Below are 18,696 nucleotides of genomic sequence, written 5' to 3' on the forward strand. Positions count from 1 at the left end.
AATTAAATTTTATATATATGTATATATTTTTTTAATTTTTAATGAAAGTAATGACATGATTTTATCCACTTCATTATAACCATGGCCGAGTGCTCAGCAATGTACAGCCTTTTGCTCCTCTGTTTTTGAGGAGTTTCGAACAAGAGGTATTTTGTTAGTTTGTGTCATGCTAGCATTGGACGCATATGTTTAATAGCGACAGCATACTGCCATAATTACCACGACTTGGCCCCAATTGTTGACTTACAAAAGCAGCAGTACGCTTATGTGGATTCAGTTGGCACATTGCGTAGCCTCTCCTTAAATTCATCGAAATTGAACCAGAAAATGTAGAAATTTTGTTTATAAAACACTTTTGCATAGCAAGAAAAAAGGACAAATCCTATTTGTTAATATATATTAACAAGAATTACAATAAAATCAAAGAACAAAAATTGTTTTGTACCACATTTTTTGAAGCCAAAATAAGCTAAATGAAATTTGAAATAAGATAGATTTCAAGCCATAAGCATTTCAATTATTTTTCAAGCTATTTTGTTTTAAAATAAGCCAAATCTAGCTAAGAATAAGATGAAATGGCAACACTGATTTCATACTCACTTACTTTGCCACTGTTTTTTGGTTGAACTGTTTTGTTTAAACCTTGTTTTAGACAAACAAAATAAAAGGGACCACTTAAAAGTAGCAAATCTTGTGGAAAATTTATTAATCAATGGGATAAAACTATGTGGGCAGGGCTGAGGATTCTATTTAGCTAGTAATACTCGACGGAATATCAAAAACGAGGAATATGTGTGATGGAATATATTTATGGTATTTTTCGGTATATTTCTGAGCTCAGACGCTCATAGTGCGACGAAAAAATGAGTCGTAACTGTGCATGGGCTATGGAAAGGGGTATGGACAACAGGCAAAAATAGCCAAGCAAATTGCGAGGTTCGTACGAACCTCACCCCTCACGGCGCGTGTGCGGACATTATACCTTGGAAACAAAATCGGCTTTTGGTCTTCCAAAGGTATATTAGGCAGATGGGGTGGATTTCACCTTGCTTGCGTCCAACTTCGTGGCTGTGTTGCCTGTCGTCCATACCCTATTTTTCTTCCCATTATGTGGAGTCCCGCGAGTCGTCGCGTTAAAATTAATTTTAAAATTATACAATAAAACGCGTAAATTTTGTGAAAAAAACATGTGCAATCTGCTCTCGGTGTTGTTGTTGATCGATGAGCAGTGAAGGACGGTGAGTGCACGTGCGTTTTGAGTGCAACAAAAGTGTTGGAGCAATAGCAGCGGCATCGGCTGCGGCTACGGCAGAGCAACAGCAACAACAACAAAAACAACAAAAATGCGCTGGCAGAGCGCTAGCAGCAGCAACATCAGCACAAGCAGAGCGAGAGCGAGAGAGCAATAAAGTGCCAATAATAACAAAAAAAGAAAGAAAAGAAATAACAATTGAATTTTTTTGGTTTGAAATACATGTATAATACAGTGGATGGAAGAGGAAGAACAATTAAGAGAAAATTATTAACCAATAAATAATTAAGCGCTGCCCCAAATTCAAGAGAGCGTGTGTCCGTGTGCGTGTAAGGCTTCGATCTCTGCCTCTGCCAGTGCTGCTGCCGCCTCTCTGCCTGCAGGCTGTTTATCCTCTCACTCTCTCCCGCACGTTTCGGTGATGAAATAAAAGAAGAAATTATCTACCGCTCGCGCGTGTGTCTTTCAGTGTGTGTGTTTTTTTTATATGTGTGTGTGTGTGCTCCCCTGCTCCTGCTCCCACTCCCACTCCCACTCCCCCCCTCTTGCCCCACGTTCCATCCAACTATAATATCCGCGATACTCTCTTTCTTATCAGCAGCAAGTGCTCTCCAACCTCCCCACCACCCCCGAGCGTCATCCAAAAACGTGACTAATGCACTGCTCGCGTAGCCTCTCTGCTGCTGGCGCCGTGGACAACACAACAACAACATTCTATACGGCAGCAGCACAAACATCGGCGTCGGCAGCAGCCTCGGCCAGCACAACGCCAACGTCGAACAAGACGACAACAATGGCCACAACGGGGGTAACGGCGACCACAGGGCAAGCGGCAACAAATGCTAAAGATGGTAGGTTATACTAACTAAAAACTAACAAACCAACAACAACAACAACAAAAAGTGACCTAGTAAGCGATAGGACCAATCCAATACATATGCAAAGCCAGATGTCAGCGAAAAAGGGAATAGCAAAAGAAAAGGAATGGGAAATCAAGAGAGGAGGATGCTACAGACAGCTAGAGTTCAAGGCGAGCGGGCATACAGTTTGAGCAGCCGGTTCAGTTACTCAGAAACTGTAGTTGAAGGAAATGGCTCTGAAACTAAACGAAAAAGGAGAATTTCGAGCTGAAAATTAAACAAATCAAAGTCCAAATGTGATGAATTATTAAATTCTTGAATATTCACCTATTGCTGGACTGCCAATAGAAGATCTTCGGGGCAGAAAAGAGTATGGGGCTTATCAGAAATTCTCTAATCAGATTTATGGAGGCAGAAATTTGCAAATTTCGTACAAAAATCTACTCATATTTTTAAATATTCAAATTTTTTGCTAGTCTTTCATACATTTCCACTCAAAACTCGAGCACAGAGACACACAGATTAACTGCTAATCCATCAAGAGCTTAATCTTTAGCTTTGTTCTCCTGCTCCACCCCTCCCTGCCCTCCCTCGTCCGCTGATGTAACTTGTTGAGCAATGCGAATGCGAATACGGATATATACATATGTATGTATGTACATATATATATGCATGTACATAGTAGATGTATGGATTTGTGGCTCATTTCGGATCAGGCCAAAAGTTGTTTAAAGAAAAATTGGTCAACAAAACAAGACTGGGGCGAGGGCGAGGGCGGGGGCGGGGGCGCGCGATGGCAATGGCGAGGGCAGCAAATAAGGCAAGAAATTAATGAGAGCCGCCGTTGAATGGCAAACAAATTCAAGCATAACAGAAACAACAATAAAACAAACAAAATATAACAACAACAAACAACAAAACCATAACCAGAAATAGCAACAATAAGAAGCTTAAAAACAATAATTAAGAAATGCTGTTGCCGCTGCCGCGGCTGCAAAAATGTGTTTAAAAAAAAAAAAAATGTTTAAGTACCAAAAATTTAATTGCCAAGGCGGAAAATGCGAAGCAATGGAGGGCAGGAGCAGGGGTCAGGGGCGAGGGGTGAGGGGTGAGGGAGCTTGGAGCATTTTTTCGAGCGTGGCGAAGGTCAGTCCAGCAAAATGCCTGAAGGTCATAGGCATTTCGACGCTGTCGTCACCTCTGAACCCGCTCGAATTTATTGATTTTACACGCAGAAGCAGCAGCGGCAGCCTCAGCCTCAGAAAGCACTCAAAAAAAATACAAAAAAAAAAGAGAGAAAGAAATCACTGAGAAATGGAGGATGGTAAGGGGAATACCCTTTGCCAGAGCTCTTTCAGGGAATATCCTTTTTCTGGTAGATTTTTCATTGAATCGGACAAAAAAAGAGTTGAGAATTATCAAAAATATAGATACTGGGCATGGAATACTCGTAGAACTCTGCGCAGTATATATACTGAGATACTGAATGATCTCCGGGCTGCCGCTGAAACCGGAATACCCGTGCTGCAAAAAGGGTAAACCACACCACATGCATATTTCTCTTTATGCTCTTTCAATTTACCTTTTATTTATGCATATACCCTTACATCTGTGTGAATGGTGCACACACACACACACACACACACATAGGTGTGTTCCTCCTCCAAGTCAGAGAGCGACTTGCGGCAGGGAAGGGGCTTGCCCCCTCAAGTTGTAGTTTTCTGTGGCTGTGTGTGTGGCTTTGGCTTATGCCAAAGGCCAAATGCAAAAACCTGCTTTTTTTAAAGCCAAAAACCATAAGAAAACGCCACAACTACCACGATATAAGTCCCCCTCAAACCATGGCCGCCACAAATGTTTAGTTTTTTTTTTGTTTTATTTTTTTTCGCAAGAAAGTTTAATAAACTATGCTCACAAAAAGAGTGGCTAAAGAAAACTTGGATAAAACCGTATAATAATAATTAATTTCAAGCAAAAACCCGTCTGGTTTTTTTTTTATGGATTTTCCATCATTAGATAACACGCCTAAATATCTAGTCGTTCTTTTCTTTGTTTTTATCCGTACATATGTTATGTATATTTAGACAATTTTCAAGCAATTTGTGCCTGTTATCACTGAAGGAAACACAGAAAAAAAGAAGGAATGTCTGATAAGATGGCTTGGAAACAGCAGTCACACATATGTGATTCACTTGAGTGATGTGCATATTAGTGGAGAACAGAATGACTGGTCTGCGATTTTAGACCGAAATTATACGTAATTGTTGAATGGTTTAATGGTCTAGTGGGGGCTAGTAATCGTCTCTAGTGCGGGTTGAACCCTTGACACAATTAGATGGGCTTTAAGAGGACTTGAAAGCTATGATGAAGCCGTTCAGAGTCAAGAACTTACAGTTTTGTGGCCACTTCGAGTGTATATACCGCTTACAGTTGTGGCATCACTTACCAAAAACAGTTGAACATATCATTCTTATCCGTTTGTACAGTTGCAGATGCACTACTCGTAATGGCAGAGGTTGATCCAAAATGCATACAGTTGAAGAATCACTGACTATTACATTCATAGAACCCAGACCCTTTACTGTTGGAGCGTCACTGTGTATTACAGTTTAAGATGAACTGCTAGCAGTTGCAGAAGGAACACATTCTACAGTTTGGGAACCATTGCTATGACACTTTACAGTTTGCGAAGCACTGACCATTGAATTTGTAGAATCGATAACTATGACAGTCTGAGATGCTCTGTCATTGATATCTAAAGAATCAATAACCTTTACAGTTGAAAGGCCACTGCTACGGTCACTGCCATGAAAGTTAACTATTTGACAGTTTGAGAAGCACTGACCATTGAATTTGTAGAATCGATAACTATGACAGTTTGAGATGCACTGCCATGGACATGTAAAGAATCAATAACCTTTACAGTTGGAAGGCAACTGCTATGAAAGCTAACTATTTGGCAGTTTGAGAAGCACTGAACATTGAATTTGAGGAAACGATAACTATGACAGTTTGATATGAACTGCCATTGACATCTAAAGAATCAATAAACTTTACAGTTGAAAGGCCATTGCAGATTGAAAGACTCCCTCCCCCCTCTCCATTTATCACAACTAATTGTGGCGCATATAAGACTGGGACTACAAAAACCATTATCAGCAGCACTCTCTCTTCCCTTTCTCCCACTCTTCCCACTCTTTCCTCTCTGCCTATCTCTTATTCCTCATTCCTTATTGACATTACATTTTGTGTTGTTGTTTGCCTTTTATTTCGCTTTTATCAGTTGCTTATCGCCCAAAGCAAATGCAATGCGTTTACCCCAACAGTAAATACTACTATAAGAGAACCAATACATATGTACAAACAAATACATATGTATGTATGTATGTATGCACCTACCTTTGGTGGTTCTCCCATTTCCAATTAGTGCACGGTTCGGAGTCAACAAAAGTCAGGCAAAATGTTTTATAATTTCATTTTAGCAAAAGACAAAAAAGAACAAAAAACATTCATTGAAGTTCGGCCACCAATAGGCTTGTAGATAGCTTTTTTCCCAAATATTTAATGATCATAAAAAATAAATACAAATATTCTCGCCGGCTCCCCATATTTGCCAGTGGAGGAGACTTTTGCAATTAGTGGATTGCTAATAAAACATAATGAACAAAATAAACTCGAATGTACACAGCGGAGTGCGAGACAGGGACGGGGGAGAGGGACAGGGACAGCAGGGAGAGGGACAGCAGGTGTACGGTATTTATATTGACATATCGGTTCGAGTTTACGGTTCGGTTAACAGTTGCAGAAAAGTGGATTTCCCCCAAAGCCAGATGCTGCCAACGCGACTCTTGATGCCCCGTAGTTGGGGGCCTCGAAGGAGTATCATGGATATCATAGACGAAAGAGATGTTCCTTAACATAAGAGATGGAAAAAGGCAGCGTTTTTCGACACCAAAAGAGCTGGAAAATAACTACTTTTGATCTGAAAACATAAGGGAATCCAAACCTCTTACCTCATTGCCTAAAACTATAGAAATCTGTTAATGATTGCCATTAGAATCTGAAGAAAAGACTGCCATGGATGCCCCTTCGTGTGACTCCTTTACAGGTCTTCTCTGGTTTCTCCTACCCACAGCAATCCCCTTAAATGGGTATCCCTGAGTCGTAGCACTCTATATTTTATTGCTACGTGCCTGGAGTCGTCCTGGACCCCTGGACCCTGGGCTTCATTTGGTGGAATGCATTTCACCGGCTAGCGGCCAGCGGCTGGGCGTCATTTTTCAATTGCCCGCGCAACCTGTGTCCCTTCTCCAATTGCCACAGTTGCCTCTGCCTCTGACTCCGACTCCGCTGCTGTGTGCCACACAGTTGAAGTGGCAGTTTGTCATGAGCAGCAGCAGGCCAGGCCAGGCCAGGCCATGCCAGGCCATGCCATGCCATGCCAGGTGTATGTCTGCTCATCGCATTTCCTGTAGCAGCTCTCTCGCGGCTCTCGCGGGGATTGCAATTTGATTTGTGGGCGACCACGGTCTGCTCCGTGGTCTGCTCCATGGTGGTTATAGTGTGAAGACTTGAGCTAAATTGCCGTGAGAGTTTATGCCCCAGGCCAGACTTATGAATGGGCTTATTGTGCATTTCTTAACAACTCAACTGAGGCATAGACACGCGGGCTAGTGGAGGGGGGGTGCCTCCTCTGAAAGGTGCTTCCCGTGGTAATATGTCAACTTGTATCATTAAAAATGCCAGGAAGTTGCAGGAAATTAACGAATCAAAAGCATTAAGATTGCATTAAGCATTAAGCTGGAAATGTTACTTGGGAGATCTCTAGTGCCGCTTTGGGGATCCTTTTGATGAAGTACGCCTGATATTCAATGTAGATTAGATAGATAGATGCAATTATTCAAGAAAGGATTGGCATAGATTTTACATATATTATACATTAAATGCCTGACAAAAAATTGGAGATTTATTAGAGACAATCTTAATGTTTTTCCCAGCTGGAAAAGACATTTCAAGTGGTTTGTATTTGTGGAAAATTATGATATACAATTATTTGGGTTTTTATACCCGATACTCAAAATGAGTATTGGGGTATATTAGATGTGGATGTGTGTAACGTCCAGAAGGAATCGTTTCCAACCCCATAAAGTATATATATTCCTGATCAGCATCAATAGCCGAGTCGATTGAGCCATGTCTGTCTGTCCGTCTGTCCGTCCGTCCGTCCCCTTCAGCGCCTACTGCTCAAAGACTATAAGAGCTAGAGCAACGATGTTTCGGATCCAGACTTCTGTGATATGTCACTGCTACAAAAATATTTTAAAACTTCGCCCCGCAATTTTTTTACAAAATATATTTATTGATAGTATCAAAATATATATAAAGCTTTCGGATAAAATAGGAGACGAAGACGATCTGCTAAAGAGTTTTGACAGAACAGTACAGCACTGTTCCATCCAACGATGTTTGAAGGCGGCACAAGACCAAGTGGCGATGACGATGAAGATGACGATAGACATCTACGAATAAAAGTGTCGTTGGGTCCAACTGAAGTAAGACATTTTGGGAACTGTCCCCTCCAACGATGATTGAAGGGGGGACCAAGGACCAAGGGGGACCACAGGACCAAGGCCCATGGACATCTATGAAAGAAAAGTGTCCCTGGGTCGAACCGAAGTAAAAAACTGCCGAACTGAGGAAGAAAATTTGGAATTAAATCTTGGCAAGAAAACACACAAAAAAAATACACAAAAAAAACTAACTTTTTAAAGGAAACCCGAAACTGTATTCTCGGAAGTGTGAAACAAACTGAATTTTCTATTCGGATTCCTGAAAGGCACACAAAATTCTGACGGAAGACCGAAGTCAATGAATGTGTGATGCCCAAAATATATGGGAGTATTTGCCACCTTAGGGTATGCCCAAGTTCGGTTTTCGGGGGTCTATGCAACAAATTAATGAATTCCTTTAGGAAGGAGGGTTTGCTTTTCCTTTTTAACTGCCTATATCAGCCATATATAAGCACAGTTCGGAACGAAAATATACCCTATGGGTTTTAGCTGTTTTTTTTTTTGTTTTTTTTCCCCCTTTTTACTCTTTTTTTAAATTTATTTTCCTTATTTTTAAAGTTTTTTTTTTTGCCATTTAAAGGGGCTTTGGCTTGCGTTTTTTTTTTTAAATTTTAATTTTTAAGGTTTCCTTTCTTTTTCCTTTTTTTGCCCCTTTTTTTTAAAGCTGAAATACATTTTCTTTGCATGCCTTCTTTTACACCTTTGCTCAATTTCCACCCTTTTGAAGCTCAATTAGGAGCCACGTTGCCTGCTGCTGTGGCATGACTTACACGCACAATCATAATTGGCCCGAAAATAATCGTATTACTCGCTTTTCCGGCTTAATCCTGCCTTCGGTATTCTGTTGCATTGCCAGCACATTTTTGAGGAAGGTATCTCTTGGCACCTCGTTGCTGAATGTAACCTGCCACTGCCACAGCCACTGCCACTGAATGTGGCACCCACACGTTGCACATACACATTTTGTACGTTCGTTCTTCTCTGTGTGAAATTCCCCAACTAATTTGTCTTACATTTCCAGGGCACACACTCCATTTCCCCCCTCTCCACTACACCCCCCTCCCTTCCTGCCCTCCCCTGCCCTCCCCTCCATTGCCTCTTTGCCTTGTCTTCGTCTTGCACTTTGGCGCTGCTTCCGCGCTAATTTGCTTAGCGTAATTTGCATTTTGCAAATGCCATTCCCCCACCAGACACCCCCCTGCCCCTGCCCCTGCCCCTGGTGGGGCCAAGGCAAGGCGTGTGAAAAAAGGCAGCAAAAAAAAAGTCGAGTAATGTAATGTAATGCAATTTGCTGTCAGACTTTAATGAATGGCCCCATGTCCGAATGTTAAGCTCTGTTTACCGAATATTGAATGTCCCCCCCAACGGCCACGCCCCCAAATTGCTGCTAATTGCGCGAATAAAAGTGGATTCTCCATTAAGGAACCAACGAACCCCCAGAACGAACGTCTGGCGTTCAGTTTTTATGTTCTTTGCTTCATTTGGAATATGAATTTTCACCCTGCCCCGCCCCCTCCCCCCCTTGGACATCTTTTTCGATAGAGACATTTGGCTTGCTGCCTGCCTTCCACCTTGGAGGGGAGGGGAAGGGCGCCATGGAAATCAAATGGCCCGTGGACGCATAAAAGCTGAGAGTCCTCTCCGATGGATAGTGATGGCAACGTGACTGTTTTGGTCGAAGAATTTCCACTGGAGAGCTCTCCAGAGCAATCTCCAATGATTTTTCTAAGGAATTCTCGAACTAAATCTATCATTCGCCACAAAAAAACCCGCAAATAGTTTGACTCCTCGAAAATATGTATCCACAAATTCCATATTCATGATTCACGAATGCCCATGCCCATGCCCCCGCCCCCCCTTCTCTCTCAATGGATACCTTGCCCCACAATTGCGGTGTGGAGCAGCAGAATGTTTCCACTTGAATGCCGTTGAATGTTCTGTGACGTATCTGTATCTGTATCTGTATCTGTGGCGGAAACATCTCCGCCTCGGACTCTGAATCGGACAACATCATCGACTAACAATTTCTCCGTCCCCCCCGTTCCTCCCCGTCCCTCCCCCTCCCCCCGTCCCCCTCCGTTTCGTCTGTGAATTTTTTTGTGGGTTTTTATTTCGTTGCTTAATTGTCGCTTGAGTGTCGCTTCTGTCATCGAACGAATGAATGACAAAAAAATAAACCAAGAAATTTGCAATTTTTTTTTTTTCGTTTTGCGGCGTTTCGTTTGTGTTTCCTTATCGTTATTTTCATTGTCTCTCTCTCTCTCCCTCTGAGTACCGCCAAATCGATTGAATGGCGAATTTTTGCATATTTTTCAAATTAAGTTTCACACACAAAACCCCCCACCCCCAACCTCCAACCCCAAAAATGGAAATCGAATGGAAAATCATTCGATAATTGAGTGCCGTGAAGTTATGCCGCCCCCCCCCTACCCCCTCTCTGATTGATTTATTCCACATCGAAGGAGCAGAATCCGCTGCAGCCGCAGAACAGAATTCCGTTTGTCAATTGCATGCACTCCCCCCCCACCCCCCCTTTTCTCCATCCTGGCATCTGGGCATCTTCTCAAACTAATTAAATTTGCAACACTCGTAAAGGTATGCAACTGATGTGGCATGTCCACTCGAATCAATTCCATTTGCGGGGAATCTGCACTTGCAACAGTGGTTTTAGGCCATAAAAAGGGGGATCGGGGGGGACGGGGGGTCTTTGGGGGAGGGGTTACAGGGTGAAGGGGGGTGCTAAGAGAAGGGGATCTAGAGGGTACACTTTTAGCTTAAGAGCAGAGCCTTTTGCCCCCAAGTTTCGATCTATGGATGGTCCAAAAAAGCGATTCAAGACCAAGAAATATTTCAAAACCCTCTAATATATTCCACAGCAAATATGTTCCCTTTAGAGAACGTTCTTCCTCTCAAAATACCTGTCTAAAAACCTGAAATATTATTTTTCATAATGTTAGTCTATATATGGATGGTTTTCCAGTAAAAAAGGCCTTATAATCTCTGCCTAAGCTAAAGATACATCTGTGTAGATCTCCCTTAAAGCCATCCCCAGAGAGACCTTCCAGATTCTTGGCTTCAAATCTTAAGCAAAGAATGTCAAAGCCTCCATTTAATGTTTGCAACCCACAAGAGAGATCTCTCCTGCCCCACTAGCCCCCTCCCCCCCGCCTGCTTGTTTTGCTATTGACTTTTCTGCTGTCGAAATACGTTTCACCGCGAATCAAATAAGCAAAAACCACCGAAAATTTCCAACAATTGTGACCACTGTAAGCCCCTGCCGCCCACATGCCACACATATCGTATCGCCGCCCTGTGGGTGGAGCAGGGGGTTGTGGGGGGTGGGGGTGGGGTATGCAACCAAGTGATAACCGCAGCGGAACACGCATCAAATCGAACCGAAAATTCGCACGCTAGTGGACCCAGTGGAACCGCAAAATGTGTGCCACATGCTACAGGCGAGTGCCGCATAGTGCCACACAGTAGAACAGAGACAGAGACAGATACAGCGAGGGGAAGAGGGAGAGAGGGGGAGAGGAAGAGACTACAACAGTTACTATACGCCCACTACCAATTTTCCCCTATTTTCCCCCATTTTCCATTTGGGTTTTTGTCTCTGTTTTCCACACCCGAAACATTTTGCGGTAATTTACCGCAATTTGTAAATATTTAATGAACATTAATTAAATGCAAATGTGCAATATTCCATCTCCCTCACTCCCCGTCGCCCTGTCGTCCCGTCGGATGAGCTCTGGCAATCTAGTTTTTCACCGAGTTTTCCTCCTGAATTTTCTGAATTTATATTTTATATTTATTTTTGGTTCGTTTTCGTTTTCGTTTTTTTCATTTAATTTTACTGCCACTTTCAGGCACACGAAAGAAATGAAAGGAAAGCTAAATAAAGTGTGTGTGCGAGAGAGAGAGAGAGAGAGGGAGAGAGAGAGAGAGAGGGAGAACATTCCAGAGCCGTGTAACGACTTCATGATACCCACTGATGGGCGATTTTTAGTTGTTGTTTTTGTTTTTTTGGGGGGTTTCATATTCAGGGGAATTTGGGGTTCTATGAACGGACAATTTTCTAGAATTAAAACAAAAAAATATAATAATAATATAAAATAATAATAATAAAAATACAACAATAATAATAACAATGAAAATAAAATAATAATAATAAAAATACAAATATAATAATAATAAAAATATAAATATAAAAATAAAAATAAATAATAATAATAGAAATATAATAATAAAAAAAATAATAATAATAAAAATACAATAATACAAAAATATAATAATAATAACAATAATAATAATAATAAATAATAATAATACAAATAAAATAATAAAAATACAATTCCAATAATAATAATAAAAATATAATAATAATATTAAAAATACAAATATAATAATAATACAAAAAAATAATAATAATACAAATAAAATAATAATAATAATACAAATATAAGAATAATATTAAAATTTAACCGATTGCCATAGTTTTTGGTAGTTTTTGTTAAGTATAAATTGATGTATTTATTCATTTATATTTTATCATGTATTTTGTTAGATACGATCTATATCTACGACTCTGCCACAGCGGAGTTTCTTGATAGATTTATGGGTGTAAAATGTGTATATCTATCGATGCGGACAGTTCGTGGCAGGCCTAGAAGGTATATCGATAGTGCACCAAGAGTTTGACTTCGGAAAACAGAGGACGTTCGTTGAAATATATGACCTTTGAAGCACCTAAAACGAAGAATAAATCCTGTACCCCATACGACGACGTGGTGTGTATTTATTTGGGAGTTTCTGGAGCAGATTTGTACCCACTAGAGAGATCCCAACGTGGATGTATCGTTCGATTAATAGGGTTTTTGGCGCATCTACTTATCGGCAGATAATCGATTCTGATTGTGATGATTTTTGATACACAAGATGATAATGATCTCCACATTGTTTTGATCGATTCAAGGGGGTGGAATGTTTGCTTTAGATCTTGTAGCTTCCTAGTTCCAGGGCTTCCTAGTTCCAGGCCCCTTCTCGCCCCCCGAGTCGCATATACCCCCCTCCCCGATTGCAGGGCACCAAAAGGGGATACAAATAAAGGCAAATGGCAAAAAGTGTAATGTGGAAATTTGTATCTTTTTCAATTTTGCGTAAAGCAACAGCGGGTGCCCAGCCCCACCCCACCCCCTCCCTCCATTCTGCCTCCATCTGTTGTCCTTGGGCCTCTGACAGGTGTGTGTATGTGTGTGTGTGTGCGTGTGTGTGTGTGTGTGTGTGCGGGATCTCTCTGCCTTTGGGCTTTTCCTTTTCTGCGCCCAAATGTGCGTAAGAATTTTTATGAGCATTGCGTTTTATCCACTCGTATTTCCCTCTAGAATTTTCCTCCTTTACTCGTATTTCCTTCTGGAATTTTTTATGATTTTTTACTCTTTTTTTTTGCCGGCAGCAAAACTATGTCTAACGCTTGATTGCGCTTTTCCAGATACATCCCTCCCCTCCCCGCCCCCCCTTTTGGAAAGCCTATTATGCCATTTTCTGTTTGTTATTGTGTCTTCGTTTTCCTTTAGTTTTTCCTCTTTTTATTTCTAGGGGGTTTCCATTCCCCCTTACCCATTCTTCTATTGTTTTTTGCTGTTGTTTTCTAGGGGATGTCCTTGCCAAAAGTCTAGGTTTTGTTCGCTGGGTTTTCCAGTTTCGGAGAGTCTGTGGGGCCTGTTGGGGATTATCACTTGTTGTGGTTTGTGGCGAGGGAAACTTCAAGAGAACTCCTTAAATCTGCACTTGGAAGCACTTTCTAGGGTGTGGAATTAGTGGGTAGATGCACACCCGATAGATCGTGGCAAAGTTTCGGTTTTTTGGTGCAGGAAAATCAATAATTTCCGATGGAATTTTGCCCCATAATTAATGAACAATTTTTCACACATTTTTCCACCATTTCCCCCTGTTCTTAGAGACTGTTTTGTTGGCCTCTTAATTCCATGGATAGAGTATTTGTAGAGCTGTGTATTTATTGACTCTCGACCCCCCCGCTCTACTGCCCTCCCTCCCAAAAAACATTGAATTTTTCACAGGATGCTGCTGTTCCTCGGGCCCTACAGCTGTCATCTGTAGGCTGTAATTTGTTTGCTGGTCTCCACCTCTCCCCCCACTTTTGTCACTTCTCCTGCCACGCCCCTGCACCGCCCCTGCCCCTGCTCCAGCCTCTGTTCTCCAATGCGTGGGCTGCTTTCAGCTGCTTCTTGAAATAACAAAAGCACTTGCCCGACTACTGAATACTGAATACATCTATTTGTCTGTGTCTGTGTGTGTGTGTGTGTGTGTGTGTGTGTGTGTGTGTGTGTGTGTGTGTCTGCCCTGCCAGCGCGTATCTTTTGGGGATATTTTTGGCTATCTTTTTGAGCTATTTTTAAACGCAGCAGCAGGCAAGCGTCTTGTTTTCCAAACAAACACAAAAGATACAAAAATGATTTCTGTTTAATTGCCATGACAGACGAGACTTATCTTTCAGAGGGGGGGAGGGGGGTGCAGGGGGCGGGGGTTGGTTTTCGGGGTTTTATGTTCGCTGCTTCCCTGGTTTTTTTTTTGTTTTTGTCTCTAAAGTAGATAAAAGATACAGAGATACTTTTGGCAGTCTGGAGTTGTCTCTTTTTTTTTTTAATTAGCCATCATTAAGTTGGCTTCACGCAAAGTTTTTGGCCAAGAAGCAGGGTGGCAATAAGCGGGCTAAAACGCGAAAATGCCTGTCAAAATTAGCAACAAGTTTCGTGGATAATGCGACAATTACTTGACCACAAAATGCGGCAGAATGAAAGAGATTTGGCGGATAGAAAAGGGGGGTGGGGTGGGGCGTGGCGGGGCGGGGCGATGTAGAAGGAAAGAGTCCAAAAGAGTTGGTCGAAAGTAGAGAGAAAGAGAGAGAGAGAGAGAGAGAGAGAGAGAGAGAGAGAGAGAGACTGGCAAAGAAGTGACTTAAAAGAGCGAAAAAATAAGGAAAAAAGAAGAAGAAAAAGTAGAAAAAGAAGAAAAAAAAAAGAAGAACAAAAAATTACGCAAAAAAAAGAAAAAATATACGAAAAAGATGAAGAAAAAAATACGAAACAAGAAGAAAAGAAGACAAAAAATTACAAAAAAAAAGAAGGAAAAATATTAATCAACTTTATGGAAAAAAGTTTGCTTTTCTTTATAGGAAATCTCTGCCTCTTCAACCTCTTTTCTGTCTCCCTCTACCTCTGCCTCTCACTCCTCCTTTCCCCCTTCTTTTCTTTGTCTTTCCCTCCCTCTCTCTATCTTTTGCGGCTCATTTATTTTCGTTGCTAATTTTTGACATTCTGTTGCTCTTCACAAAAGATATTTCTGCGAGTATTATTATTACCCTTTTTTCTTAAGAGGGTGTCTTGATTATTGAACCTTTAAATGCCTACCGATAGATCTGTACACCGGTATTTGGTTAGAGGAATGATTTCATAAATAAAACAATAAATAATAGTACTGGTAGAATGATAGAATTACGAGTGCTACGAGAATACGACCCCCAGAAACACGTTTGGCAAGCGATAAGGAAAGTGTTAGAATAATCGAAAAAAAAAAAAAACAATTTCTATGAGAAAAATCACAGAAATATGGTTAGAAAACAAGTTTTGATGGGGGAAAAGGTATAATTTTTACAAGTTTTCGAATCAAAAATGTGTCCATTTCATGGGATTATGCATAGCTTCAAAGATATTTCTCATTTGTTGTAGAAAAAACCTTTTCTCCGAAGAGATTTGCAACAAAAATAGCTTCAAGCTTGGAAATTTCCATAGCTACTGGCACATCATAGGAATGGCTTTTATAGGAATAAAAACTTCTGACTTCCAACATCATAGGAATGGCTTTTATAGGAATAAAAACTTCTAACTTTTGGTAGAAGAAAAACCTTAATTTCCAAGGAGTTTTTGACTCCAAAAGTCTATGGTTTCAGGGCTTTCAAAATTAAATATATTTTCTTAAAGGGTATCCCCATGTTCGGATCTTTGTCTCTCTGTGTGTGTGTTTGTTTGATTCTTTTCGGTCAACTTTTGTTAGCATCTTAATATTTATTTGTGATTTGTTTTTGTGTTTTTATGGGTCCGACACGGACACGCGTTTTCTGCTTAAATTCACAAATTGACAGGCGGATTTGATGGCTATATCGTATGTGTATCTGTATCTGTAGCTGTATCTGTAGCTGTCTGTAAATACGTGTATCTATTGATATATATTTTTTTCGGCTGGTTTCGCACTTGCGGCCATAAATTTGCTTGATTTTCCTGCTAATTGACAGTCTCATGAGAGCGGAGCCGAGCGGAGCAGATCGAAGCGGAGAGCTCAATTAATTTCGGTGGCAATTGAGGCACGTGTTGCGTGGAGGGGAGCGAGCGTGGAGTCGTGTGGAGCTGTGCATGTGGCGTATACTTGATAATTGTTGACACTTGTCACACACGCCGCCGTCACAGAGGCGGCAGGCAATGCAATCGGAAAGGGAATGATGATGGAAAATGCTTCGTGCAACAGAGGGGGCGAAAGGAAGACTAAAGAGTGAGAGAGAGAGAGAGAGAGAGAGAGTCAGGGCCAAGGGCAGCCCAAAACTCTAGGAAAACAAAGAAAATTCGTTCAATAATCAATATTTCGGGGAAGAAAGCTAGAAAGGCAAGCAGCAGGATCGGTTAAAGCAGTGCATATAGTAGTTACACACACAAGCAGTGCAAAAAGAGCAGCTATGTGTAGGACGAGCAAAGAAAGCAGTGCAACAGGCAGGCATACACGTACAAAGCAGTGCAGATTGCAGCTTGCAGAATGCCACTAAAGCAGTGACTTTTTCCCGCGACCTGCCTGGCGCCTGTCTCCTCCATCTCTCTCTGACGCCCCTCTCTCTCTGCGTCTGTCGCGCCGCTGTCAATCATTCGTTGGTGCCACTGGTCTCGATGGCATAACCCACTTATTAATGGTTTTCCAAGTGTTCCATCACGCGTTACGCGTTACGCCAGCACCCATTGGAGCCTCTCCAATGACACGATGGGGCGGGGGATGTCTTTAATTTCTTAATAAACTTCAATCATTGATTGGAGGCGGCAGGGCTTGACAGCTGCAGGCCTCCGCCGAAAGTTGATGAACTTTGGCTCCGCTGAAATTCAGTGACCTCCGCACAATAGACGCCGCTCTAAATAGACTTCCTCTGCTGCACAATGACTCCCAAACTGTGGGCGAAAACAATGCCCGGGAAAACTCTGCTAGGGGGGGGGGGGGGGGGAGCCTCTGTTGATTGTGGGTTTAGTTTTAAAGTCACAATTTTCTTTTCATAAAGTGAGTCGTCGTTTCGTTGTTGGCTTTCAATGGAGCAGGCAGCACCCCACCCCACCCCCCCCACCCCCCACCACCACTGGTTTCTGCCACAACAATTGCGGCGTAAAAGCGTGAAAATGGCACACACACACACACACACACACACACACACACCCACAAAAAGGTGAAGGAAAATGCCAGGTTGCAGGGGTCATGGAAAATTGTCACACGGCAGGCAGGAACTTGAGCTCCAGAGTTCAGGAGACTCCCCCTCCGCCCCGCCCCTCTCTGGCAGGAACCAGCTTTTGATTTGAAAAGAAGTTGCACAGTGGTTGGAGACGAGTGAAAATTCGTTTAAATGATGGGTAATTTATGCACCTGGCAACCCTGGACGGCCCTCTGGAGAGCCCCCTGGACAGTCCTTTGGACACTGTGGCATGCGATTTTCTGTATATTACGTTTATGAAAACGGATGTTGCCGCTTGCAGTTTAGTGCACTTGATACCCCTGCCACATGCCACATGCCACATGTGTGGCAAGCGCGTGTTTTGTATACTAAAAAAGGTATACCTTTGGTCCAGCCTGCCCCTTGTGCCCCTTGCCTTTCCGCTGTGGCTGTGGCCCGTGCCTTTTGTGTGAGATTTGAGTCCGAGGGCAAGGACCCAACCCGACGTCCGACGTCCGTCGTCGTCTTCTTCTGGTTTTCACAAAAGGAGTATCCTTTTGCCTTTTCATGCACACATATACTGTGTGTATCCTTGCCGCATTGTGTGGCGTTAATTGAATTACTCTTGTGGCAAGCAAAATATCATACTGCCACAGAAAATTTTAATTTCATTTTTCACTCAGAATCCAAATCCGAATCCGAATGCGAATGCGAATGTGATTTTTATTTGATTTGATTATTCAGCTAAAACGAAAGAGGGCGACAGAGAGAGAGAGAGAGAGGGAGGGAGAGAGGAAGAGGTAGATGTATCTGTATCTCGCTTTGTCTGCAGATTTATGCAGATATATTTCGCATTTTTTGTATTCATTTTTTTTTTAATCTAATTTATGCTTACTTTGTATTTTGAATTCGCTCTTCGAATGTGAAAGGTGTTTGAATAATTGTCATGCCATTCACAGAAGAATCACAGAAGAAATCACAGAAGAATCACATAAGAATTATTGAATTTTAAATAGAAATTCCGTTCTTTATGGGGTTTACGGGTTCCAGAAGGAAATTCCCAACCTTAGCTTATGATAATCGAACCACAAACAGTATCCCCCCCTCCTCGTTTCAGACAAAATGCTCCCGCCATTTACGTGTATGGAAACTGGAATAAAATAACTAGCAAATAATCCAAAATACTCTCGCAAAGTAATCCCCAAACAAAGCTACCAGGGATTCTGTTGCCAAATACTTTCTTTGTAAGCACTCTCCCACACAGGACACCCCCTAATTGATGGACAGACAGACACACAGAAAACGGGTTGTTCAACACTAATCTCTGACAAGGTTTCCCAGGGAGTCAGAGAGACAGAGAGAGTCAAGTGCCAAAGGATTTGTACTGCCAAAGTGTTTAATAAAAGGATAGAAAAGTACACAGAATGGAGAAACAAAGGCAGGGATACCCTAGGAAGGTTACAAGATTGATTCACAGATGGAAAAACAAATGCGAAAGGTAGCTGTACTCCGTTTTTAGGCCTGAACAGTGTTGGAAATCAC

At 41.8% G+C, this 18,696-nt stretch overlaps 1 protein-coding gene across 1 annotated transcript in view; it reads left to right on the forward strand.

Moving 5' to 3' along the window:
• Positions 1-1,841: 1,841 nt before the first annotated feature.
• LOC6603838 (midnolin homolog) overlaps positions 1,842-18,696 on the forward strand; it is a gene marked incomplete at its 3' end in the record, with an annotated part of 85,187 nt that continues 68,332 nt past the window's right edge. Inside the window, exon 1 of the mRNA XM_026994118.1 lies at positions 1,842-2,103. Coding sequence (XP_026849919.1) covers positions 1,908-2,103 — 196 coding nt within the window. The remainder of the gene's footprint in view (positions 2,104-18,696) is intronic.

This window comes from Drosophila persimilis, unplaced genomic scaffold (assembly GCF_003286085.1).
Source record: "Drosophila persimilis strain 14011-0111.01,24,50 unplaced genomic scaffold, DperRS2 tig00001261-arrow-arrow-pilon, whole genome shotgun sequence".
Classification (NCBI taxonomy): Eukaryota; Metazoa; Arthropoda; class Insecta; order Diptera; family Drosophilidae; genus Drosophila; species Drosophila persimilis.